Source organism: Neurospora crassa, linkage group I (genome assembly GCF_000182925.2).
Source record: "Neurospora crassa OR74A linkage group I, whole genome shotgun sequence".
NCBI classification, from domain to species: domain Eukaryota; kingdom Fungi; phylum Ascomycota; class Sordariomycetes; order Sordariales; family Sordariaceae; genus Neurospora; species Neurospora crassa.
The window spans coordinates 3,014,327-3,038,141 of NC_026501.1; the positions used below are offsets into that span (position 1 = coordinate 3,014,327).

General features: G+C 50.3%; 4 protein-coding genes and 1 non-coding gene across 6 annotated transcripts; 3 read left to right on the plus strand and 2 right to left on the minus strand.

Moving 5' to 3' along the window:
- The first annotated feature begins 1,024 nt into the window (after positions 1-1,024).
- On the plus strand, positions 1,025-2,366 carry NCU02638 (hypothetical protein). The gene has a single exon (XM_011394688.1). It carries the CDS (start codon positions 1,634-1,636, stop codon positions 1,967-1,969), a length of 336 nt encoding a protein of 111 aa, XP_011392990.1. The 5' UTR covers positions 1,025-1,633; the 3' UTR covers positions 1,970-2,366.
- Positions 2,367-6,707: 4,341 nt separating this feature from the next.
- NCU14015 lies at positions 6,708-7,525 on the minus strand. The gene is made up of 2 exons (XR_897799.1): positions 6,948-7,525; positions 6,708-6,878 (listed from the first exon to the last, which is right to left on the minus strand). It is a non-coding gene; the product is annotated as a ncrg164 (non-coding RNA).
- On the minus strand, positions 7,167-9,744 carry arg-1 (arginine-1). 2 transcript variants are annotated; one of them, XM_011394690.1, is made up of 8 exons: positions 9,491-9,744; positions 9,372-9,385; positions 9,279-9,292; positions 9,188-9,214; positions 8,803-9,119; positions 8,256-8,743; positions 8,086-8,194; positions 7,167-8,021 (listed from the first exon to the last, which is right to left on the minus strand). In XM_011394690.1, the coding sequence occupies exons 1-8, from the start codon at positions 9,517-9,519 to the stop codon at positions 7,766-7,768; spliced, it is 1,254 nt and encodes a 417-aa protein (XP_011392992.1). In that variant the 5' UTR covers positions 9,520-9,744; the 3' UTR covers positions 7,167-7,765. The 2 variants fall into 2 exon arrangements, with proteins under 2 accessions (XP_011392992.1, XP_011392991.1); XM_011394689.1 differs by having other exon boundaries at positions 7,290-8,194; positions 9,491-9,559.
- A 214-nt stretch (positions 9,745-9,958) lies between these two features.
- On the plus strand, positions 9,959-10,929 carry NCU02640 (hypothetical protein). Its single transcript, XM_958884.2, has 3 exons — positions 9,959-10,077; positions 10,146-10,291; positions 10,354-10,929. The coding sequence occupies exons 1-3, from the start codon at positions 9,993-9,995 to the stop codon at positions 10,492-10,494; spliced, it is 372 nt and encodes a 123-aa protein (XP_963977.1). The 5' UTR covers positions 9,959-9,992; the 3' UTR covers positions 10,495-10,929.
- Positions 10,930-11,263: 334 nt separating this feature from the next.
- On the plus strand, positions 11,264-13,499 carry NCU02641 (hypothetical protein). The gene is made up of 2 exons (XM_958885.2): positions 11,264-11,849; positions 11,947-13,499. The coding sequence occupies exons 1-2, from the start codon at positions 11,278-11,280 to the stop codon at positions 12,719-12,721; spliced, it is 1,347 nt and encodes a 448-aa protein (XP_963978.2). The 5' UTR covers positions 11,264-11,277; the 3' UTR covers positions 12,722-13,499.
- Positions 13,500-23,815: the final 10,316 nt, after the last annotated feature.

The window sequence follows — 23,815 nt, forward strand, 5'->3', positions numbered from 1 at the left end:
GTGGGTTCCTCCCCTGGCCATGGCGTGCCAATGCGGTGCCAGTTTGCCAGTGTGTCTTGTCCACTGCGCATCCACTCCTGCACAACTTACCAAAACCAGCATAAACCAGGGGTAATGGGATTCGCGGTGGGTTGCCAAGTGGGTTTGCAGCAGGCTAGCAGCCAGTCAGGCCCGCGCTACGACGCCCATCGGTATCCGCAAACGGGGGACGTCTTTGGATTATGGAAAGATGGGCGGGTGCGCTGGTTTCCATCTTTCTAGAAGGAGAATGAGAAGAACTGAAGACGAAATTCGAGTGATGAGCGATCGACTGTTTGAAGGTCGAATCTCCAATGCCAGCTCTCCCAGCTAAAGAGATTGCCGCATCGCAAACATCATCACTTCCCAGGTACGGTAAGGTAGCATGACCCTTGCGAGCTTACATTGTCTACCTCTACACACTCCTCCTGCCTGGAGTAGGTAGTTAGTGTAGTCCAGCCTCGTTCAGAGTGGCGTGTACAGATATGCTACGGTGGACAACGTTTGAGTAGGAGGAGTCTCTCTATGCGCGGTCGTTGATGCTGGTACGGAGTACGGACGGGAGCTGGGAGCTGGGACCCGCATCAAAGACGAGAAGGGAACATCCATATCGCCAGAGATCAAGACGCGGAAAGGGGAAATTGACATTGGGAGGCACATCCTCCACCGCCTTTTCTGAGAAACAAGATGCAACAGACATTGTACACCAGCGCACGCATAGCAGGAGTCCGTGAATGCGTTGCGTTGGAGCATCTGAAAGGCACGGCAGCACGACAGCATCTCACACGCATGTCATGTGGTCTATAATCACGAACCTGTATCCAGAGCAGCAGGGAAATAAGGTTAGGAGCAGGTCCGACATGGTCACGGGAGTAACAGAATAGGTAGTTGACGGATTTCATCATATCAACTTCCTCATAAGGTTCTGCTCCGGCATTGAATTCCGTCCCGGTGCCCAAGACCGACACCAAGGCCAAGACCAAGACCAAGCAGCAAGCAGCAAGTAGCAAGCAGCAAGCAGCAAGCCATGGCACAACGGCATTTTATATTCCAAATTCGAGGATTCTGCAGACGTCAGACTCCATATCGCCCTCATGTTGCCTGCTAATTTGGGAGAGGAACTTCAAAGTGATGGCGAGCAACAAGGTTCTCCAGGCTTTTTGAGAGTTTGGCTGCCAGTTGCACAGCGTCCTGGGCGAACGCCTTCCCACTGTCAGCAGAGAGATACCTACTGCGTACACTACCATCGCATAGCCGAGAACCCGGTCCAAAACTCATGTTGAGCTTCCACCCATGTTTGCGTCCCGTATACGTCGCTTCACACGAACGGTACCCAAGGTTTCCTCCAATGCAAGTAGCACCGCAGGTAGCGTGGGGAAATATAACATCCTAAATCTCATCAGCATCCCCCTTGTCCACTTCCTCTGCACTACATTGATAGAATCCATCTTGTTTTTTTCGGCCACGGTTCCACGTTCATTTCGCTATTCCTCTCCGTAAACCCACCACTGCCCGTGGCAGGCAAATCGTCCATGGTCGGTCCAGTAGTGTACACCGAAAATCGCCAGCCTGCCAAGTAAACGGGGTTTGTACATGCATACAGCAGGTAGTATTTATGTACAATAGAATACGAAAGATATCCTGGCACTTACCAGGCACGCGCCAGCCCACGCCTCTCTTGCCCTGCGTGTTAGGTATCCCTTTATCAATTAAAACGGCCCTCGTTGATGCTGTTCATCTCAACTTCAACCCTACCATCCCTACAGCGATGAGGTTACATCGTTGTTGCGCATGTCCCTGGGATGGCGCGGATGTTCAAGTTCTTTCACCCCTTGGCTTTCTCTGGCTTGCCCTGTCTTTTTGCTACCTACCCGCTGAGACTGGAATTGCGCCGATGAAGCATTCAAAGGGTATAAAACCTCGGGACGTACCAAGTCGTAGCACCTGGTAAATCGAAGTGTGTGGAGGATTATCCCCCTCCCCGTCGTCTGCTGAAGACAGTATCCGGCTGATGCTTGGCGGTGTTCACGGCATGACGAGATTCATTCTTCTGACATCGAAGTTGAACACTATATGCCGATTGACTTTACCCAGCGAGCCAGCATCCCCGATACTGGAGAAAAGTATGGGGTATGTATGGGGTTACGGGGTACAGGACCGGGAATTTCAGGGCGGTGAGAAAAGGGAGGTGATACTTCAAAACATGCATATGGGTGTGCCAGACTGGGAAAAGTCTCGTGTGGTCTCCTCGCTAGCAGTATTTTGTACTGATCCGGGGCTTATTGCAGGTTTTCTGCACGAAAAAAGAAAAAGAAGAAGAGAAAAAAAAAGCTTAAAGAAAAAAAGCCGGCCGGTTGGCTTCTTGTCTACTTTTGACCGCGGTGTTAAGATTCTTAGTTCTGTTTGCTAATCTCAGCGATCATACCTGCTCCTCCTCGCAAGCCACATATTGGTCGTTGGTCTTTAAGGTGTGGCAGCGGCGTAGTGTATACCTCTATCATGTGGAACGTGTGTGTGTGTATCTGGTTCCGTTATCGATTCTTCGTTCGCTTGTCTCGAGGAGGCAAGAAAAGGAAACCAAGTCCCATACACCACACAGATACACCGCACACACACACGTATATGTACCATGCATTGCATACCCAAACGCATATCTGCAGAAGTGAAGTTATATCGGAGCGCCACTATATACCTACCTACCAATTGGGGTCATAAATCCATTATTAGAGAAAAACTTCTAGCGATATCATAAACCTTGAGAAACGTAAAATGTAGAAATACAGAGACCTGTCGGGGCTGCTGACTTTTGACTTCAATCCAGTTCCATCCATATACACGCTATTAATCTCGTGTCGAAGGACACTCAAAGCCGTCTCCCTCCATTCAGTGGGAATTTGTCATATATAAATGAAGGTTGATGGTTGAAGTGCTGCTATCGGGTTGACGAGATCGAGTCCCTGAATCTTGCAGCACCAAGCAGCAGCCCGGGGTAGGTGCTATCGAAGTCCCAATAACTTGCCCTACAATCCCCTTTTTTTTTACGGAAGTGTACCTCTACACACCTTGCTCTTTTCTCCTCAAGACAAGTCCCGGCCCTTGGCCAAACGTGCGCTACAACCCAGGACGCACTATTCCATCCAAAAAGCCTCCTTTTGGGCCAGCTGAGTCGCGAGAAGAGATGACAGGAATATTTGTGTTAATCATATAAAAGCTCTTTTTTGGTTAAAATAAATAGTAAGAAAAAGAGTACGGAAAGTCGGATGCCCCCGGGCCTGACGGGAGGTCTTGGGTGACATACCGAACTAAAAGCTTGCCTCAAGCCGAGTAGTACCTAGCGTAGGGCGGGAGATTTTGGGGCCTGGCCTCTCCCCCAGCACCCACAGGCACAGGCACCCGACAGGCACAGGCACAGGGAGGCACAGGTCGGCAGGGCATCTTGCCAGGTCCGGGCCCTACCCGGCGTATTGTACCATGCCATCATTCCCTTGCCATGCAAGCACTGGCGCTAAACACACCCGCATTGTGTTTCTCGTCAACAATCCACCGACCACTCTGAGCTCGAAGCGCCCACCACACTTTCATGTTTAACGCAAAGTGCACGGACAACTGTGCATGACGCTACAGAGACCCTGAAGCCAATGAGTGACGAGACGCAAGGCACTACCGTAGGGTGAGCAGGGGAAGCGACTGAAACCAGCCAACGGGTTCTCTGAGTGAGAGGGGAAGACAATACCGTAAAGGTACACTAGTGGAAAAAGTGACATCGTGTTGCGTGGAACGGCTTTTCCCCTCCCTTTGTTAGGCTTACGACGGTGGTCCAGACTCTCCAGACTCTCTTATTAGAGGCGTGAGAGGCAAGGTTCTCCACGTTTTTTGTTTTCATTTCGAGATAAGGGCAAGCATTCCTGGCGGCGTCGTGATCATTCTGTCGTGAAGCGCCCAGTCTGTGCAGTAAACGACTATGATGGTTCAGTGGTCTGAGTGGACAGTCTCGCTGCTCGATAATTGATAAAAGCCGCTAGCGCGCGTACATAGGTACTTCATACATACACGTACTATGTATGTACTGCGTAGTGTATAGTGTGTACTAGAGGTATTGTAGAGCATAGCAACGCTGATGCTACCCCATACTTGTACACTACTGCAGGAAGGCAACATCGGCTGATTGATTTGATGGGTCACGGATCGATCTTCGTCCGCCGTGCCTTTCTGCGCGCGCGGGGGTCCCATTTGTCTTTTGCTCCTCTTGTCATGAACTAAACCAGCGGGCCCATCTCGCTCGATCTCGCCATCGTCGTCTCCAAGCCAGTCATTCATCCATCGATCCAGGAACCCCTACTCGGGCAGAGTTCGACATAGGATTGAAAGAGGGACCACGATACAGAGTGTGTATCCTTCGCCTCGGCCCTTTCGGGCGTACTATGTACCGCCACCACCTACTATGTACACACAACACCGCAGTGGACAGGATCCCGAGGGTGGTGTGAAAACAAGCCCGGACACGCTTATCTCTTTGGCCGATCAAATTTATCCTTTTAGCGCGCCCCATAAAAATCAGGCGACTACTCCTGAGGTACTGGCAAAAGGGTCTTATCGCACAGGAAGTGAGGTAGAGAAAGGTAGCTGATATGGAAATTGTTACTGAACTGCATGTCCTATTGGATAAACCCCTGTCGGCGCTAAAAGGATAAATTTGATCGGCGAAAGAGATACCAAACCAGACTTAGCGAGTGGCCGTACCTTTTTTCACACCACCTGCCACTTTACCATTACAGCACACGTCTGCCAACGGCTGTTACGCAAGTACTAATATCCGGCACTTTAGTCAATTGCACGGGCTGAGAGAGATTTCGTGTTAGACACCAACCAGATTGCCTTGGCACTGCAATCGCATAGACGGGACGCCTGATCGATTCGTTAAAGGCATCATCAACAACATAAGTTGAGAACCGGAAAGGGGTGAACGATGGTCTCCACAACACTCCAAAGGCTTCAGAGGGAGAAAGGAAAGAAAATGCTTTTTGCGTCCCACTCACCAGCCAAAGACCATTCATGTTGAGGCGTTCCAAGCAAGTTTGAGCAAAAGAGAAGAAATCAAGGGTCCTTTTCACCCCTTGGTACACGTGTGATATGCGCACTAGAAGGAATGCAGACGATGCGGGAAAAGTACAAAGAGTTTGGCTGGGAGAAGAAGTCTAGGTCCCTCCCGATCCCAGGTTTCAAAACACGGCCCGACCGGCTCATAATCATCGACCTGTGTTCCCCCCACGGGCATGCGGGAGAAACTGTGATGTGCTTGCATTACGACGCTGCCTTAAGCGAACCGAGGAGTGTAAAAGAGAGGATGGACAAACGCGGAGGCGAAAGCACTGTATCGAGGGAGGGAGGGCAGCGACTGGTTCACAACTCGCAGGATACAGCCAGTAGGGCTCGTAGAACCCAGCATTCGGTGTGGTGCAGTTCCTGTAATGTTGATCAATCTGGATAGTTCGTCTGGAGTTTGGTTCTCCAGATGCCTTGGTAGTGGTCTACTATGTAACTCTCCAGGCGTAGAACATCCCAGGCTTTTGAGCAGCAGGAAGGAGGGAGAACAAAGAAAAGCATGGGAGCCCTTCCTGATCCTTGTTCCCTGGTTCGCAGTCCCAAACAAGATCAACCCGCGATAACAAAAGTTATGTTTCAAAAGACTTTAACCATGCTTTCCCTCCCTCAATATCACTATGTCCCTTCAATATTCGTATCATCAGGTTTAACAGTGGGTGTCAATCCATGGGTTGGGTCAGTACACTAAGTACACTACATACACGAACACGAACCAAACAAAGCCCTACGTCGTGTATAAAGGTCATCTAGCTTTCCATGGAAGGAAACTCTACGCGATCCCGCACTGATACCCGAATCTCGCATCCCACGCATCGTCGCTCGGTTCTGCTTCGGCAGTGGCGGTCGTAACCAAAAGATTGCACATTGGTAGCATCTCTACGCTACTAAATGCACATGGCCTCATCGTGCGTATCCATACGAGGTTTGTGAGAGCTGCGTCTTCTCGTTTTCGAGGATTCGTCGATCGAAACTAGTGTATGCCGTGCCTCTCTCCAGGACAAGGAGTAGCCCTGATCAAGGTTGCAAAAGAAATCAAAACAACAAAAGTGGGGGCCTCGAAGGCGTCCGTCGTTTGTCCTGTTTTATACGCGGAAATTGGCGCGATAGTGAGGAGGCCAGGGAAGAAGAGGACGCAAACCAACCAACTTCCCAGTACGATATAGCGACTCATTATAGGGAAAAAAAAAAAAGAAAAAAAGAATTCAACCTCTTCTCAAATCGACGGTGATGGGAGGATGGGTACTTCCGTGTGTTTCTTCGAGACTAAAAATATATCTCTGAGCCCATGCGCAAGGGACGATTCTAATCCTGACGAGTAGTATTGTGCAAGTAGAAGATGTCGTATCTGTATCTGGCAGATAATCGTCAACCACTGCAACTCCAACAGCGATGAAAAGCCGACCAAGCCGGCTTGCCCCTGAACAGTGCAAACACGAAATAATCGACGTCGTTTCATCAAGCGTAAAGGACGTCCTCGGAGCGAGCATGTCGATTGCGGCTGTGCCAAACTCCTTACATATATACCCTGGGTATAGCTGGTGTCAGGGCTTGTTTGGCTTTCATAAAATGTGCATAAAAGACACACCCAGGAAAGGTGATCCTCATCCCGCTCCGGCTACTATGTAAACCCCAATTCGAACGCTTCCATCCAGGGCGAAACGGGACTTTTGATCCTTGCCATCTCTTGGTTCTGATCTGAAACCATGAAACATTTCCCCGGATTTTACGGTCATTCAGCTCCCTCCCACCTCCTCACAGTATGTAGTTAGGCCATCTCTCTTCCTCCTATCGGATGCTCCAAATCTCAAGGCTGACAATGACGACATTCCCAATCTTGCTTAATCTCCCAATCACCAGGGAAGATGAGATACTGGTTGGCTCATTCAAGATTCATTCGGTTTTCTGTTTGGTTGTTGGGATGTTGGGTCCACTCGCTTGATCCTTGCTCCTCTCTTTGCCTATTTCAGCCCTGTCCGCCGAAACTTAAACGCCCTTCTTCGCAGGGCAGGGCGCGGAGATGAGATGTGGGCATGGCGGTTGACTTGCCCTTGGCACAACAAGAAAGTCTTAAAATGGAATAGGGTCAAAAAGCGGAGAGTTATTATCGATGCTCCGATCGATCTTCAGTGCTTCGCTTACACTACACGGGAGGGTGCGGATAATGTGGTGGAGGCCTCATTGCTTGGGTGAGACTATCGTCGGGTGAAAGTATCGCCCATTCTATGGAGACTGTACAGCTTTCAAGGTCAGATCAGATCCTTCGCCATGTTGTGGACATCGTTCTTCCTCATGTGTCGCAAGCAACGGAGTTTGATATTGGACATTACGCTTGATAGGGTTTATGTAGCTATTAGCAGGTGAAAAATGGACTTGAATTCGGTTAAGAAATGCAGCAGGGATGAGGTGTGTTCATTTTGAGCCGTCTCTCTATATGTACCATATATTTTTATGCCCCAAGGCAATCCTCCACTCTCAAGCGCCTATTCCTTCTATCATTGCTTCATATTCCAGAAGCGGATTGGACATGGCTAGCTTTATGTGTCGAGTGAGGCTGGCCATCTGCCCGGGGCGACGTGCGCAAAGAAACCTCCAATCGTCCTTTTTCACCGATTATGATCTTTGTATTCGATTTGCGTGTCGACATTCAAGACTGGGTGAGGGGCTTGCCGTCCTTAATCTTCTGAAGACCGTACTTCTTGAGACGGATGGCGTTAATCTCAATGAAACCGGTGGTGTCCATGGGGGAGAAGCCCTCGAGGGAGTCCATGGAGGCATCGGCCTCGGAGTAGAGGTTGCTGGCATCGGACTTGCGGCCGAGGACGTAGGCGTTACCCTTGTAGGCCATCATGCGGACCTCACCAGTAACATTCTGCTGGGAGAAGATGATGGAGTTCTCGACGCTGTAGGGGAATGACGGTTGGTGATTGCTCATCTGTTTTCAGTTTGGGGTAGGAAACAACTTACAACTCGCGCTCAGGGCTGAAGTACATGCCGTTGTACAGCTGACGAGACCAGGAGATGGTGACGAACTGATCACGGAGCTCACGGACCCTAGAGTCCATAACAAGACCCTCTGTAGAACCCATATTAGCAGTCAATTCACCCAGACCAGGTCAGACACGAGGAACACGAACCAAGATCAAGATGGGCAAGGCGAGCAATGGTGAGGCCGGGAGTATCGTAGCAGCCACGGGACTTGAGACCGATGAAGCGGTTCTCAACGATATCGACACGGCCAACACCGTGGTCGTGACCAATCTTGTTGAGGAGCTTGAAGAGCTCAACAGAGCCAGTGGTCTCCTTGCCATCGACAATGACCTTGACGGGGATACCCTTCTCAAAGACGATGGTGAACTCCTGGGGAGTGTTGGGGGCGTCCTGGGGGTCAACAGTGCGGGTCCAGAGCTCCTTGGGGGGAGTGTGGTTGGGGTCCTCAAGAATGCCAGCCTCGTAGCTGCAGTGGACAAGGTTGTCATCCATGGACCAAGGGGCCTTGGGGGTCGAGGAGACGGGGATGTTCTTGTCGGCGGCGTACTTCAGGAGATCCTGACGACCCTGGAAGCGAGCACAGAACTCGGGAAGTCTCCAGGGAGCAATGACCTTGATCTCGGGGTTGCAGGCCCTGGTGTCACGTCAGTGTTTGTGCGTCGGATGAGGCTCAAGAGGAGGGAATCAGCATACTTGAAGGCAAGCTCGAAGCGGACCTGGTCGTTGCCCTTGCCAGTGCAGCCGTGGGAGACGAACTCGCAGTTGTATTGCTCGGCAACGCGGACCTGGGCACGGGCAATGATGGGGCGGGCGAGGGAGGTGCCGAGGAGGTAGCGGTCCTCATAGATGGCATTGCACTGGATGGCACGGAAGACGATCTGGTCAACGAACTCCTGCTGGAGGTCGAGGATCACCATCTCCTCAGCACCGAGCTTCTTGGCCTTGGCGCGGACCTCATCCCAGTTCTCCTCCTGGCCGACATTGGCGAGGAAGCAGACGACGGTGTAGCCCTGTCGAGTCACTCGGGTTAATATTACAGCTCGGGAGGGGAGCGCGGGGGTTGGTTGGTTTTCTCTACCTGCTCAATCAACCAGCAGAGGATGGTCTGCAGTCACAGATGTCAGTCAATGCGCTCTATAAGATCAGAGGGAAGCTTCAGGAGGACTCACGGAAGTATCAAGACCTGTATACGGTGATCAATTGGTGAGCAATTGCATTCGTGGCAGGCGGATCTCTTGTGTTGTATAGCTCCAGGATCGTACCTCCGGAATAGGCGCTATGAACGGGAGGGACTGTCAGTCAGGCGTCAAAGCTCCAGAATAGCCTGTGCCACAAGTGGAATCACCAGACGTTATTCAACACTGCTCTGGGTGTTACTTACAGACAGACGCGGCCCTTGGACTCAGACATTTTGGCGGATTGGTGCTTGCGGAGGATGGCTACTCTCGACAGTTACAGTTCCTGAACTTGATCTTGTAAGAAAGACAAAGGCGATATCGGGCGGCAACTCGAGGCTTTTTATTAGTGTCTCCCACAGCGTCAAACAGTCGACTGAGTCACTTTATCTTATCACTGCGGGGCAGACCCTGGGATCCAACGTCAGTCACCATCAACATGAGACCAGGCACATCGATGCCGGAAGCAAGGGTGACGAGGGTCCGCCCCGCAGTTTTAACGCCTGTTCTCCATACTACGACCCGCTCAGCGATAACGTTGCAACGACAGGCCCGATAACCAATTCTGCCGTCCAAATTTTTCTGCTCGAGTGCGACCGCATTCACTGACCGCCTTTGGTAGTTCTGCGTCTGGCATCGCCGTCACAACGCTCTGCATCAAACCCAGCTAATGCACGGATTGCTGGTCGACTTTAACGATTCGCAACAATGTCCTCTACTACCACAACAACACAAACAACGTCTCAGGTGGAGACCAAGGCGGTTTCCAAGCCCCTTGGCATGAGGGTCAATGGTAAGTCTTTGTCCGTTACGTTCTGCCATCCTAGGTCGAATGAAGTACTAATTGCCATTATCCTACAGGAAAGCAATGGCACGCCCCCAAAAAGGCCTTCCGTCCCGGCTCCGGGTTGACATCGTATGAGAAACGCGCAAAGGAGAGGCAGTTGCTTGCGGCTGTCAAGGCTAAGGAGAAGGAGCTTAAGGATGAGAAGGAGGCTGAGCGCAAGGTTGGTGCAAATACGAATCCGGGAGACAAGATGCCAGGGGCTGATCCATCATTTCCACACAGAGACGCATCGAAGCCCTCAAGGAGAAGCGGGCAAAGAAGGAGGAGAAGGAACGTTACGAGAAGATGGCCGAGAAGATGCACAAGAAGAGGGTGGAGAGGCTCAAGCGCAAGGAGAAGCGCAACAAGCTTATCAACTCTTGAACGAGGAGGCTGTGAACGGCACTCAGGACATGCGGAACACCACGTCTCACTCCTTTCCGTCCAACGATGGGTACCGAACCGAATCACCGGCCTCGCCGTTCTACCAATGCCCGAAAGACGAAAGCCAAACCCCCTTCGCAGCGCGGCGTCTTCCTCGGCAAATATGATGGTAGCGGCGTTACTTTATTTTGAATGAGTGTCTATAATGGCATGGCATAATTGGAGTTGGAAGTTCGCAGCAGCCACGGAAGGCCGTGGTTTGTCAGGAAGAACTCAGCGGACAGGGCGGATGGATGAGAAACAACCCGGAAAAACAACGCCAAAAAGAAAGGCGTACATCAATGACTAGGTACTGCGGGTGATAAGGGACCACAGCAATATTCTGATACCCCAAGCAATTCTTACACGGAACATAACAAAAAGCTTACCATTACCATTCTTGGTGGCTTTGCAGCCACTTGAAACCCATCTTCCAGGTGATTCTCTTCTCGTGACAAACTTTGGTTGTGGTTATTTTGCTTCAGTTCACATGTCCAGTGAAGCAACCCCTGCACAGGTTGGATAGGTTCCGCGAAAGGATCGTTAAGGCAGCCGGCTTCCCGTCACCGGGCAGTGAGTGCCATTGGTCCCCTGCGCCGCGTCCCCGCCGCGATGCACCTCTGTGAGTCGTCGCAACGTCAGTGGCCCCGTCGACTTTAGGTACATCCTGGCTTACACCTCCACTTTTTGCCTACCCGTAGAGGTACTCTAATCTGGCGTTATTACGCATCATTACACTTTGGTATGTCTCGGAATCACCAGATAAAGCGCGATAAAGAAAAGGAAAGCCGCTCGAGTGCCGTCATGTTTCCGAACGCCCCGAATGGAGTCGAAGGGCTCAAAGGAGGATCCCACTCTCCACATCGTCAGCGACACCAAATCACTCGCTCCATCACCGAATTGCCGTCTTCGCTCCATCTGCATCGTCATCGATCAAACCGCGACCGCCTCGGGAAGGAGAAAGAGAAAGACAAAGAAAAGCACAAGGACAAGGACAAATCCAGGGGCCGAGAAAGGGAGCGCGAAAAGGGGAAGGAGCGCGATGGATTAAACATCGACGTACAGAGTGCGAACCCGACATTGCAGTCCACCGGTCGAGGCCGCTTCTCTTTCGAAGGCTTCGGCATGTCGACGCCGAACAACCTGACTCCCAATGCGAGCAGAAGAGCCAGCATTCTCAATGCGAGCCCATCCGCCGATGACAGCGTCCCTTCGGTAGCCACCGCGGCACTTGCGAGTAATCTATCAGGAGGTAGGGTTCTGCTAAATGAAGATGAAATCGCAAAGGAGCGCCAAAGGGCTATCGCGCGGGAAAGGTTTGTTGAAGACATCCCAGTCCCTCTGCTTGGCCCCTCAACCTCTCGACATTTCTTGCATGGGTTTGCAAGCTGACGATGAATCCAACTTGTGCAGGGGCCTGAAAAAGTCTCTCGAGGATCTCGAACAATTCTCAAACAATACGACCCGCCAGCTCGACGACACATACTACTCCGTTCTCGAGAAGCTCTGCGTCCTCCAGAACACCATCCTCGCGCTCAAGGAGGTAGCCGTCGCCTCCCAAGACATGACCTCACATTTCACCACGGAAGCCAACGAGCTCGTCACCGACGTCAGCTTGCAGCTTGACGCCTTTGGTCAGTTCGAGGATCACCAGAAGCGCATCGAGCAACTGCAGGACCGCGTATACGCTGGCCGTGACCGTATCAAGTCCCTAAGCGATCGGGTGGACCTGGTACGCGAGCGTATCGAGAGCTGGGAGCGCGCTGACCGCGAGTGGCAGGAGCGCACACGCAGACGACTCAAGGCATTCTGGGTGCTGACGTCAGGCGTCATCTTCCTCGTGCTGTTGATCTTTGTTGGGTCGCAGTTTGCGCCGGAGAGTTCTGCGGCTACAGTGGCTACGGTGGAAGGGGCGGTGATGGCGGCTAACAAGCTCGCGAATGACTCTCTAAACACGCTTAAGATTGCGACTCTGGGCGGTGCTGGAGAGCTGCTTGGGCAGGGGCTAGGGCTGAAGGATACTGGTGGGCAACAACAACAACAACTAGGGAAAAGAGACGGCGAAAAAGAAATGAATATGCCTGGAGGTTCAGAAACGGCGGTAACAGAAGCGCTTAATGGGGAATCCTCATCAGTGTGGATGTCTCCGGACTCGGCTGATAAGCTCAGAGCCTTTGACGAGCTGTAAACCGGCTTCTCCTACCTAGTTGGAATCAGGGACCAATGGACAAGAGCATTTCACTTCGTGTTGAGCAACGTCAGGATACCCAGTCAATCTGGTTCATTCTTTGAACAGGCGCAACAGATGTGACATGGCTACGCATTTCCGAAGGCTTTGGCCTTTTATACTACTGTTTCAGTTCGAAGAAATTTTGCTTCAGCTTTCCTTCATCTCTTCCTTTGTTACTTACCTAGAAGTCAAGACCATTTGAAAGCTTTCGAGGTGATATCTATAACGGTATGCGCGTCATGAAGGAGATAGGTATCATGGCATCCCTCCACAGTACTCCAAGTCGGACTGCCAGCATCACTACACCTCGACTTCTTGGAGCACTTCGTCTAGTACCTATGTTTACTGGTATCCAGGACGTCAGTCTTGAATAATAGTTCCTCTGAGAACCAAATACACCTAGCAAGTGCTCTGGGGCATCCCGAAGAATCGATACATGCCTATAGCTGCTGGTCTACATTACTCGCCTTGATCTTTTTTGGTCGCTGACCGAGGACCGACCCGGTCCTAATCTCGTCAGTCTCCTCTTCAATTCTCTTTTCAGTATTCCTTCCACTTGTCTCTTCTCTTCTCTTTTCGGATCTTTCCTTAGTCTTTTTTTTTTCTTCTGCAGGGTCTTTCCAGCAGGGACAGCTAGTATTATCTCCAGCTATGGTATAAGCACAGCCCAGCATGAATTTGACATAATCGGGTTGAAATGGATAAAGCCACTCCCCTTAATATAACCTTACAATCGATCTACCCAAATAGGTTTATGACTCGGCTGTAGATATTTCGCTAACTATATCAAGGTGTTCGAGAAATTTAGGCAATTTTTACCGTGGAGCGATATCAACTTCGCATTCTTTCTTAATCATGACGTTCTCAAGCACACTTATCACTGTCAAATATCGTAACCACCTACTGTTCTTCAACAAGCTATCATCATTTCAATTTCGAAACCAGCTCTTCTCTTACCCACCCAAGTAACTCTCCTGTTGAAATGTCCCAAACATGCTGTGCTTTGCCTTTCAAGCTGAGTGCACATGGACTTTACTCGAACCATAAACCATCATAACTTTCACAACTCTCAAGTGCCGTTATCCATTCCCTTTCAAAGGAGAATGTACTAGACCATCTCAAGACTATTAGTTCCCTAACGTAGCGGCTAAAAGGACCAACAAAAGGACCAACAACAACGACAACAATGAGCTCACTCCCGGCCCAAAACCATGCCGATCAGATATATCACCTAGTTCAACAAGGCAAGCCACCGACGTCACTAGTGTATTAAGTATTTCATGCTCTGCCTTCTATCTAACTTGGTCTTAATGGACTTATAGGTCATAATGGGCAGTCTTGTATACCATCCCTGCTTGGTTATTTCGAATTCCTACTAATAAGCCATAGCAAGACGAGCTTTTGAACAACTCAACTGACCGCCAGCTGATCATTGCTCGTCCTTGTAGAGGTATGCTTTTCAGGTTGAGGTAGGCAATGGCAACATTCCGTTTGGTAATATGAATATGTGGTCATGTGATAAGGAACATGGCCAAGGAGATGAATCAAGCCCTTCAAACGTATCTTTGTCTGCGCGACAACACTATTGACTCCCATCTGTCTCCTACTTTCGCAGAGGATGCTAGAAAAAAAAATGAAACTGAACGTCCTCTGTCAACGTCCACTGATTGTTGATTCATTCCACCACCACATAATCAACACAGTCATGGTGTGCACTTACTCCCTCCCTACTGTGATGTTACCTACTCTATTCTGTCAACGCGGTCCCTTTATCCCATGCTTAGAGGTACCTAGAGGTACTCACTTATGCTAGACAATGTCTGTCTCATATTAGAGATCCAGGGTAGGTAGTGGATGGGACACTTCATGATCACCTCTAAGGCACATCCTATGTGCCTCCTCTGTGCATAGATTAGTCACATAGAAGCGCTTACACTTCTCCATCGGGCTCATTCCGTGTGGGCTCTACGTACGTCTGTCTGCGACCTACATTGACTGAGACAAGGTGACGGATAGACGCTCGCCTACATGTACCTCGACCCGGCCTGAATAATGTGTCGAGATGGACGGTGGATGGTCGCGGTGAGACTAAGTCGACCAGATCCTTGAGGGCACGCCGGCCGTTGTTTCTGTCTCTGCTTTTGTCTCTCCTGTGCCTTCTTTCAATACGATCATGGGATCCTGGGGGGTTCTTTCTGTAGCCTACCTGCCTGTCTTCCTTGTATCTTTATACCCTTGTATTATTGTTCTTTCAATTACTTGTCATCAGTTTTGATTCTCCATGGTCTATGGCAACGTCTCGAAATTTGTGCCAACGGTATGCCATACCTAGGTAACAACAGCATGTGACCGTCTCATCTCCAGACGACGTCAATCCTAACCCCAACCACCCTTTGACCTGGTGGCCATCAATGGAGAAACAAAAGGGTGGGTAGTATGTACTCAGATGGCCTCTGTGAGTGAACAATGTTTGCTACATATGGACTGTCGCCAACCCTTCCCCCGTCACTTATCTATATTAGCATCATGCATGTTTCCGCCGTCGGCTTCCCGATGAGAAAATGTTTCCTCGGCGTGATGCGCTTCGGCGAGCTGCGGTTCCTAGCTCTTGCTTAACTAGGTAGACTTGGAAGGAAGGAACGTAGGTAGGTAGGAAGACTACCTGGATCAAACTTACCTCATGAACTGCTTGGCCCGTGAAGTTGCGTACCTAACGCAAGTAATCACGCCTAGGAGGCAATCTATTACCATAGATAAGGTATATACCTTTATAGAGACGGGAGAGAGAGAGAGAGAGAGAGAGAGAAAGGATAAGGCTGACATTCTTTGATTGGAATCACGAGACCACTGATGCGATTCAAGGAGCGTGGTTTGGTGCGGTATCACGCACGTCTTGTCTTTTGAGGAGAGCGTATGGTACCTCTATGTAAAGGGGAACTGAATGTTCGGCTCTTTCGCTTACACCACTGCCCAAAGGTTCCTCCTAGTTTTGATCTTTTGGCCACGCCTGAGCTACTCCTAGGCTAAGGGTAATACCCATATTGATTCTTCCCAAAGGGTATTTCTTTTCATTACAACGGCATTGATCCAAATATGTTCTATTTCTTTCACTTCTGTCTTCTCTCTCTTTCGATCTAAGCCGGCGCAGGGAAGTCAATTCCCAACGGGACAGAAAGGATCTGGCCGTTTTCAGTCACCGATGTTAGATGAGAATGAAATTAATCTACCTGTAACTGTTTGCCTACGTTTTCAAGAATACTGCGCATCCCTGCCTAATCTTGTTCCATAAGTTACCGCTTCCAAATGTGTATCGTCTAGCTGTTTCCTCATTATTACTTCATACGCTTTTGGTACATGATTCGATGCTGTGGGTTTATTGCGCATTGCCTTTCGACCTCGGCGCAGGAGCAGGTGTACCAATTCAGCATCAGAGACAACCACAGCATACGCCCGTATGTAATGTAGTAATTTACCTCTACATATATGTATCAGTGAGTGTGCCTGGTGTCAGGATGCCTGTTTGTCTTTGATGGACACACCGACGAACGCTTGCTTTAATGACGGCGGCGAGATGCCGTTACCTACCTCTTCCCATAAGGAACCGTGTGAATGTCAACAGTCAATAGATAAGCATGTCAATAAGAGGCGCCAGAGCCAACTTGAAGAACGTTCTCGCAAGAAAGAAGGAAAGAATAATAATGAAAACTGAAAGAAAGTAGAATGGAATGAAGTACAAGACATTGGCCTTAGATTGTGAAGCTCTTTATCATCTCTTTGCCCATGCGTCCAATATTCCCTTACCAGCCTCGGGCACGCACTGTCACTTGTCGATTCCCTTGTAGAACTGACCAACAAGCCACGCGAATTTTACTCCCGATGGACTTGTCAGAGATGACAGACACTATACAATTAACGGAGGCCTTCGGCTCTCACAACAGAAATGACGAGCCTGAGGGTACAAATACAAACTGGACTGAGTGGCCAGCCGTTCATGATGAACCTTTCCCATCTGCCCGTTTCCCCAATGTAGGGTAACTCTGGGTAGTTGTAGATCTAAAATGACATAATGGGGAAAGGCATTATGAAGAGTGACCACCGTCATCGTCAAAATATGCCGGTCGAAGTAAAACCACACTACAATACAGAAATTACACATGTTCGCCCTAATGTCGCTACACATATATTGGCATTCATGGGCGGTGAACTTGAGTGGTTTGCTACGTGATAAATTTAGCCTCTCTCAACAGCCACTTGTCCGAGTCGTGTGTCCTATATACTAGCAATCGGTTTTTTTGTGTCCTCATTTTCCGCGTCTTCTACTAATTCGCCCCTATATTCATCCCGCCTGCGCGAGAGTGCTTTTGCAGAAAGAACATGGGATGGATGACGCGCGTGGAATCCACAAACCCATGTTCCTTCTGGGGCTTCACGACATGAGGTTTGTGGGAGTGTGTCTCACGAGCAAAGATGTGTCTTGGGTCACACTGTGGTGTGTTGATGATACGTGCGCATGTCGGTCGTTGATGTGCTTTCCTTTCGAGAGTATCGAGAGAGGCAGTTCATTTGTCACGTTGTCCATACAGAGAGTGGGAGACTGTGGGAGGGAGATACGTAGGTACGTCGATTTGAAAGCCAGCAGCCATTCACACCACACTTTCGTTTCTCTCTCTTATCCTCCAAATCATCCAGCCACCCACCTACCGTGGCTCAGGATACCCAAGCCCGGCGGTACGTGGACGTAGGGAGAGGTATGTATGTATGTATGTATGTAATTTACGCCGAGAGATCGAGGAAAGTAAAAGGGGGGAAGGAACGCTTCAGAGCAGGCAGGCAGGCAAGCAGGGAGGGTGGGGGGACTTGGCCAGCGAACGTTTATGGTAGGTAGCATCGTGCCTGCCTCCTGGCACCACCATCCATCCCATCCATCCACCCACCCAGGCTCTCCAGGCCACCCACCTCCATAATCCCCTGAAGAGATAATGCACCACCAACACGATCAACACCACCACCACAGCAGTGGCGGCCCCAGGGCTGCCAGGGCGACATAAAAAAAGACTTCCTTGTCCTTGTCTCCCTATCCGCCCGCCAGGTTGGGGGAGATGGCCTGGAAAGACAAGGGTGCTTGTTCTGTTTATTTGAACCACAGTCCAAGAAAGAGATTGAAGATATTCAAGAATTAGACAAGTTCTTTCTGACATCTTCATCCCACCTACTACCAGTTTTCTCTTGTCTCGAAAATTTTTAGCTGCTTCCTGCCCGTTGGATTGAGATTGAGCATAGTGTACGTAACGATGTTGTAGTGCTCTACACGGCAGCTTGTTCGGTGAACTCCTGTTCGAGGTCCAATCGCCGACGAACTTAACGAAAGTCGATTACAACGGAGGAAAAGGTGTCATCAGCGAAACCGACCGCCTAGCCAACCGCGCCGTTCAAACTGTCGGTCAAAAGCAGACCAACGCAGACCAAGCTATTGTTGCAGGATCACTGGTCTCGGGGAGAGGTAACTTCGGCCAAAACTGTGTGAAACGAATGTCATGTTGTTTTTGGGTCGTTCAACCGAAGCGTCGTCTACTATGTAGTCGCGCGGTTCCGTGGTCTTCTTGGCCACTAGCATGAAGTTCGACGGTCGCCTCCGTGTTATCGCCGATTGTCGAAGATGGAGACATCCGGTCAGGAGTGAACTTCAATGATACGAGTGGGCGATCGGAGGGCTACAAAGGCTCATCTTTTGCTGAACAACATAAACTATTGTTATCTCCAAGACGCTATGCAACGTTTGGTATCTCGCGAGCGGCGCCTGTGGCAGAACGCTGGCCGTTTCTCCGGCCAGGTCGGTTTTTCTTGTCATCGGACACCTTACTATATCGGTTGCCAGTCCGGAGTGAGGGACAGATGTGGGAAAGACCATCATTAGACCGGACGATATCCCGAGTCCCATCTCGAAGAGGAAACGCGCTACTAGGGTGTTGACATGTTCATAGTAGGGCTTTGGTATGTGCAAAAGTCACTGATGGCCGCCAATTTTGGTAGTATACCGCCGGAACATCCGAGATATCCTTAGTTCAACTGCATAACATTTCGACTAGGCAGTTTACGCCTCTGTGGTATCAATAAGCAGCTGAAACACAACCATAGTAAGGTAGGTACTGTATATTGCCAGCTGCCTACTCGAGTGAACATATTTTTTTCTTTTATTTTTTTTCGAAAAGGATCATCACCTAGCGGTGGTACGTAGGAGTGGTGGGATACGTGGGCTGAGAACGAGCCATTCAGGATGGCAAACCCAGTTACACTTCATGTGCCTAGCAACCGAGAGCCTCCACCAGATCGATATCTCGTCCAAGATACTGACTGCTTTGATCTGCCTTGAAGGGTTTGCTTATCCGAACTGCTCGTTCGCTCGTGATGAAGTATCGATACGTAACCAGACATGGAGGAGCCTTCCGGAGATGAGGTCAAAGCACCTCAATGGGTTTCGATTTCTCGGCGATGGAGTGCGTCGGCGGAAAAGTGTTCTCGTACCCACCCGTGATTGATCTATCCTGTGCGGAATGCAGCCAAAAGGGGGCCAAACCGTCGCCTGACTGGCAACCACTTCGGATCGGATGGCTACGTGATAACATAATGGCCTCATTTTGTCCCTAGACCGTGGGTGTTGAGAGCCTACCACACACCTCGCTCGACTGCGAAAGTCGCGACGTTCCCAAGTTTCTCGGGCAAATCGCCTGATTGGACGACCAATGCAAAGCCGTTTCCTCTTATGCATGTGCTGACGACTCAATACTACGCTGTGAAATTGTACGGATGGTCAATACGCGATGCGGTGAACCTCGAGTGTTGCTGCGAAACACAGCACTGCATCCTTCGAGAATGTGGCTGAAAGAATTTCTCCTCCTCTTGAGTGATATATGTCCAAGAAGAGAAGAGCTGACAATATGCCACTCGGTGCTCCTATTCACATGCAAATGGCGTATGGTGTCAAGTTGGTCTCTGCCTTGTTTCCCTCTTGTCTTGCTACTGGGGGTTGGTTCCTATCAGGGTATTTCCATGGGGTAGAGATCTCTTGACCAGGCTCTCGGGTACCGTTACCTTCAAACCGCCATTCAAGAATTGTCTGGGGAGTTGTCCACTGAGAGCCGCCCCATCAACAAGTTCAAACCCCTGAGGCAGTAAGCTCTTGGAGGGGAAACAAGGGATATTGCAGCAAGGATGGCGGGAAGGCTAGCTGGGCTCTGGGTCCTTGCCTGGTCTACCTGAGTCGGCTGGACTGGCTGGGTTGGGGTCAAGCCGTCAAGGACATGGAACTGTTGCGGGATCTAGCAGATATCCGTCTGCCATGCAAGAAGACATCTAGGTACCGTAGCAGAAAGCAGTCTGTATATCGGCGGCGGAAGACATTGGGATGCTCCACGAGGCGCCTCCGTACACTCGATGTTCAAGACCAACAGCTCATGGAACGGCACACGGAGCCCTGGTATTTCCGCCGAGTCGAGTACCTCGTAGAGCATCTTGGGGGCACTAGTGTACTGTGTCGCCATTTCATTTCTGGGGACCTGTCCAAATAGGCCGGAAAAGATGTCAGCGTTACCCGGCACCGAGTGTAGCGAGTACCGGTGGGACGCAGTGATGGGACTATTCCGCACCCTGAGGCGATCTATCACCTTGCTTATCCGCTTCCTGAGGCAAGAGAAAAATGACAACTCCCAGCCCACCCAAGCGGTCCTGTCCGTGTAGCGTCTTGCGAGAGACGGAGAGAAGAGAAAAGTTGCGCTTCTGCCACATGCTCGCATCTCTTCCTGACTTTGAAGTAGTGTAGAACGGCCGTTAGGTACCTCGCGACTGCATTGTACATGCAACAGCGCGGAGGAGTACCGAGAATGCGGAATACGGACGCCGAGTATCTCGTCACGGAGCACAGGTCTCCACACACACCATCAAAGGTGGGTGGATGCAAGACCAGGACCGAATCGAGAGTGCCGATGACTGTGGTGACGGCAAATTGGGTGGGGGGAGGGGGTGGGGTCTCGGTTAGGGTGCTCGGCGTATCAGGGTACCTTGAGGTGCCTCGTCAAGAGGGTCTAGCGCGAGGATATGTTTGTGCTCGTGTGCCCCAAGTGTTCGAGCGAACGGAAGCCTTCCGCTAGATTGGGGAAATGAGCGCCGGATATGCCTTGGCCTCATTGATGGAAATCCGGAAAAGCAAGATAGAATAGATTATCGTCGCGTCGTAGTGACGCTATGTATTGAGGACGAATCCATGGCCAGGGCTTTCCGAGCTGCCTTTGACGATGGGTGAAGCAGAGAAAGAAGAGCGAGCAATCCCATCAGGGGGAATTCCCTTGGGGAAAACGGTTGTGGTCAGCGCGAGATGCTTGCCGGCAAGTAGAACACCTCCAGGTGACCTACTAGTGTATGTTGAACGGCATGCCAAGCACTGTAATGTACGGATAGGTAGCCGACAGCTAAGCGTACCGGAACAAAGTTTATCACGTATCTTACCGAAACTATGCGCTTCATGCACGTATAGGCTCTCCGAGACTTTCCCAGCGCGGACCTAGGTTGCTGTCATCTGTTGTTTGTATCAATTCTCAAGACTTGTTGCCCAGTCTCAATCTTTTTTACTCCTTTCTTGCCGACGACTCCAGAACCTAAGTACCGCTAGTGTATGGGTGTACACTACGCGCTCATTCTCGTATTCTTCGGACCTTATGAGTCGTGCAATGCCAGCTTGTGCAATACTCCGACGGTAGAGCATGTGATCGTATGGGGAAATGTGTCGACTACATCCAATTGGTTTGGAACTTGTCGTCTCAATGACAAATCCATCACGTACGGTGTCAGACGCTGGGTGCTTGATCACCAATTGGCCCAAAGATGACTGTGTGCCCAAACGGAGGAGATACGTACCTGCTACGCACGTCTCATAACGTAGGAAATTGAAACCGACACCTCAATTGCACTTGCCGAGTATGAGCGGTGACGGATGCGTTGCTACCAGCCCCGGCACCAAGGACGCATCACGTTGCATCCGAACGACCACTGAAGACACCAAGAAATTACCCTGTGTGGCATAGTAAAACCACAAAGTGCAGAGCTCTTCCACTCCTCCCTCGGCACGTACAACTGGCGAGAAATAGCAGTCGAACGACGGGTCACCCGTCCTATGCAAAGCAAATCAAGCCAAGCGATAGGACAACGGGCGAGCAACATGTAGGTATGTTTCTTGACCGCCATTACCATCAGAAGGCCTAGATGGGAGATGGGGGTATTGACATAAAATCCAAAGTGGAAGCTAATTTACTCCTCCGCCAGCAGACCATCGGAGCTTACTGTGTAAGTGGCAGCAAAACGGACGACGTACGGAACATGGTATGTCCTTATATGGGATCAAAAACGCTACTGAAAGATACAGCCGTACAGTTGAATTGGGAATCTATCCTCTTGGGCCTTTGCACAACCAGATGTTTCCTCCAAAATACCATCCAATAATTCGTTGTCAGCCACATTAACAGTTCAAGGAACGAAACGCATCATTTCGAGTTTCCTCGACCTTTTTTTGCTTTATCTTTTTTCTTTTCTTTTTATTTGTTCTTTCTTTTTTTGTTGGGTTCGCCTTGGCATGCCTCGTTGTGTTCCAGACGGAGATGCCAGAGCAGGGTTCACGGGGGAAGCTGGGATTCAAACACGCCTTTCCCATCATTCATCCCCCATCCCAGTCCCACGCTGGCGTCCATGGATGGCTTTCATGGGTGTCCTCCATGTCTTGTCTCCATGCGTTCGCTTGAATGGTTGCCCTGTCACCCGCTGCTTTGGCTGCTTTCTTGAAACCATGCTCAATCCCAGTTGTCTGTCTGTCCAACCACCCTGCTGGTGTGCCTGGCAGACAACAGCTTACCGGCACCTCTCTTCAATGTAATTTGTCCTTCTTCACCCCTTTCTTCCATTACACCTTTTTCCGGACGTCTCGAGAACCAGGGTAAAGAGGATTCATGCATGGTCCAGTACGGGCACGGGGGGTGTTCCCTTGCGAGCCAGTCAACATTCCATCGCCTTGCCGCAACAATTCCCTGACAAGCACCCTCTTTAGGGTACTCACCCCAGGCTTCGAAGAAGCTTCAGAAGCTTCCATCGTAGGGTTGCTGTACCATGAAGCTCAGGGTCCCTATGTGCGGGTCGGTGTTCCTCCACTGGCTGTCTTTTCTCAAGCCTAATGCAGGCCGCCCAACGGTCGCAAACAGGTAGGTATATCCTTGCCCCCGGACTTTGTCTCGGAAGCCTATCTTTTAGAAATGCCCCCCAAGAGCATCCTGAACTTAAAGCGCCTTCTGCAAGATTACGCGATGTTGGAAAATACCGGCCATGATTACAGTCAGACTCGGCTTCTACAATATCACTGTCCAATGCATCCTTGTCAGCATTTGCCCTGCTTAGACGCAACATTGCAGAGGATCCCGTTTGCATCTAGAACTAAGTAGTCCCTTCCGGCTGTTAGTGACAGTGTTCCTGTCTCATTGCGCGCGCGTGCTTATGAGAACTTGTTGCTAAAATGTTTGATGTGGATTGGTTTCATTTCGGGTTTTGTGTTGCTCTATACCATCGAAAAAAGTCGCTGTGCAGCTTTGTCCGACGATCACGGACTTTGTACCCCTGCTCTTGTGAAGGCAACCACATAGGTTCTTTCACCCGTGCCCTCATGTCCAATAAATACAAAATCTGGAGCGCTGCTACTATGATAACTTTGCTCTCGGCGAGTGTCACTCTCGGCCTACGTACCTCCTACCGCTTCGGTATTTGAGCTTTCATCCGTCTCAGGTGGACACAGCATCGCGTGTTTTCTCGGAGCAATCTGCCCGACGTACGGGCTCATTGCTTCTATCCAAACGTGCGCGTACCTGTATTTTCAGTCTTGAAGCGAGTAGCCGTCAAAACCAAGCTTAGAAGAAGCGATGAAAGGCTTCCATCTGAGGACATCGATTGTCACCCCGTTCACGTGTTCGCGTCTAGCAGCGTGTCTTTACTTCCCCACAGACACACACCCCTGAGGGAAGGAGT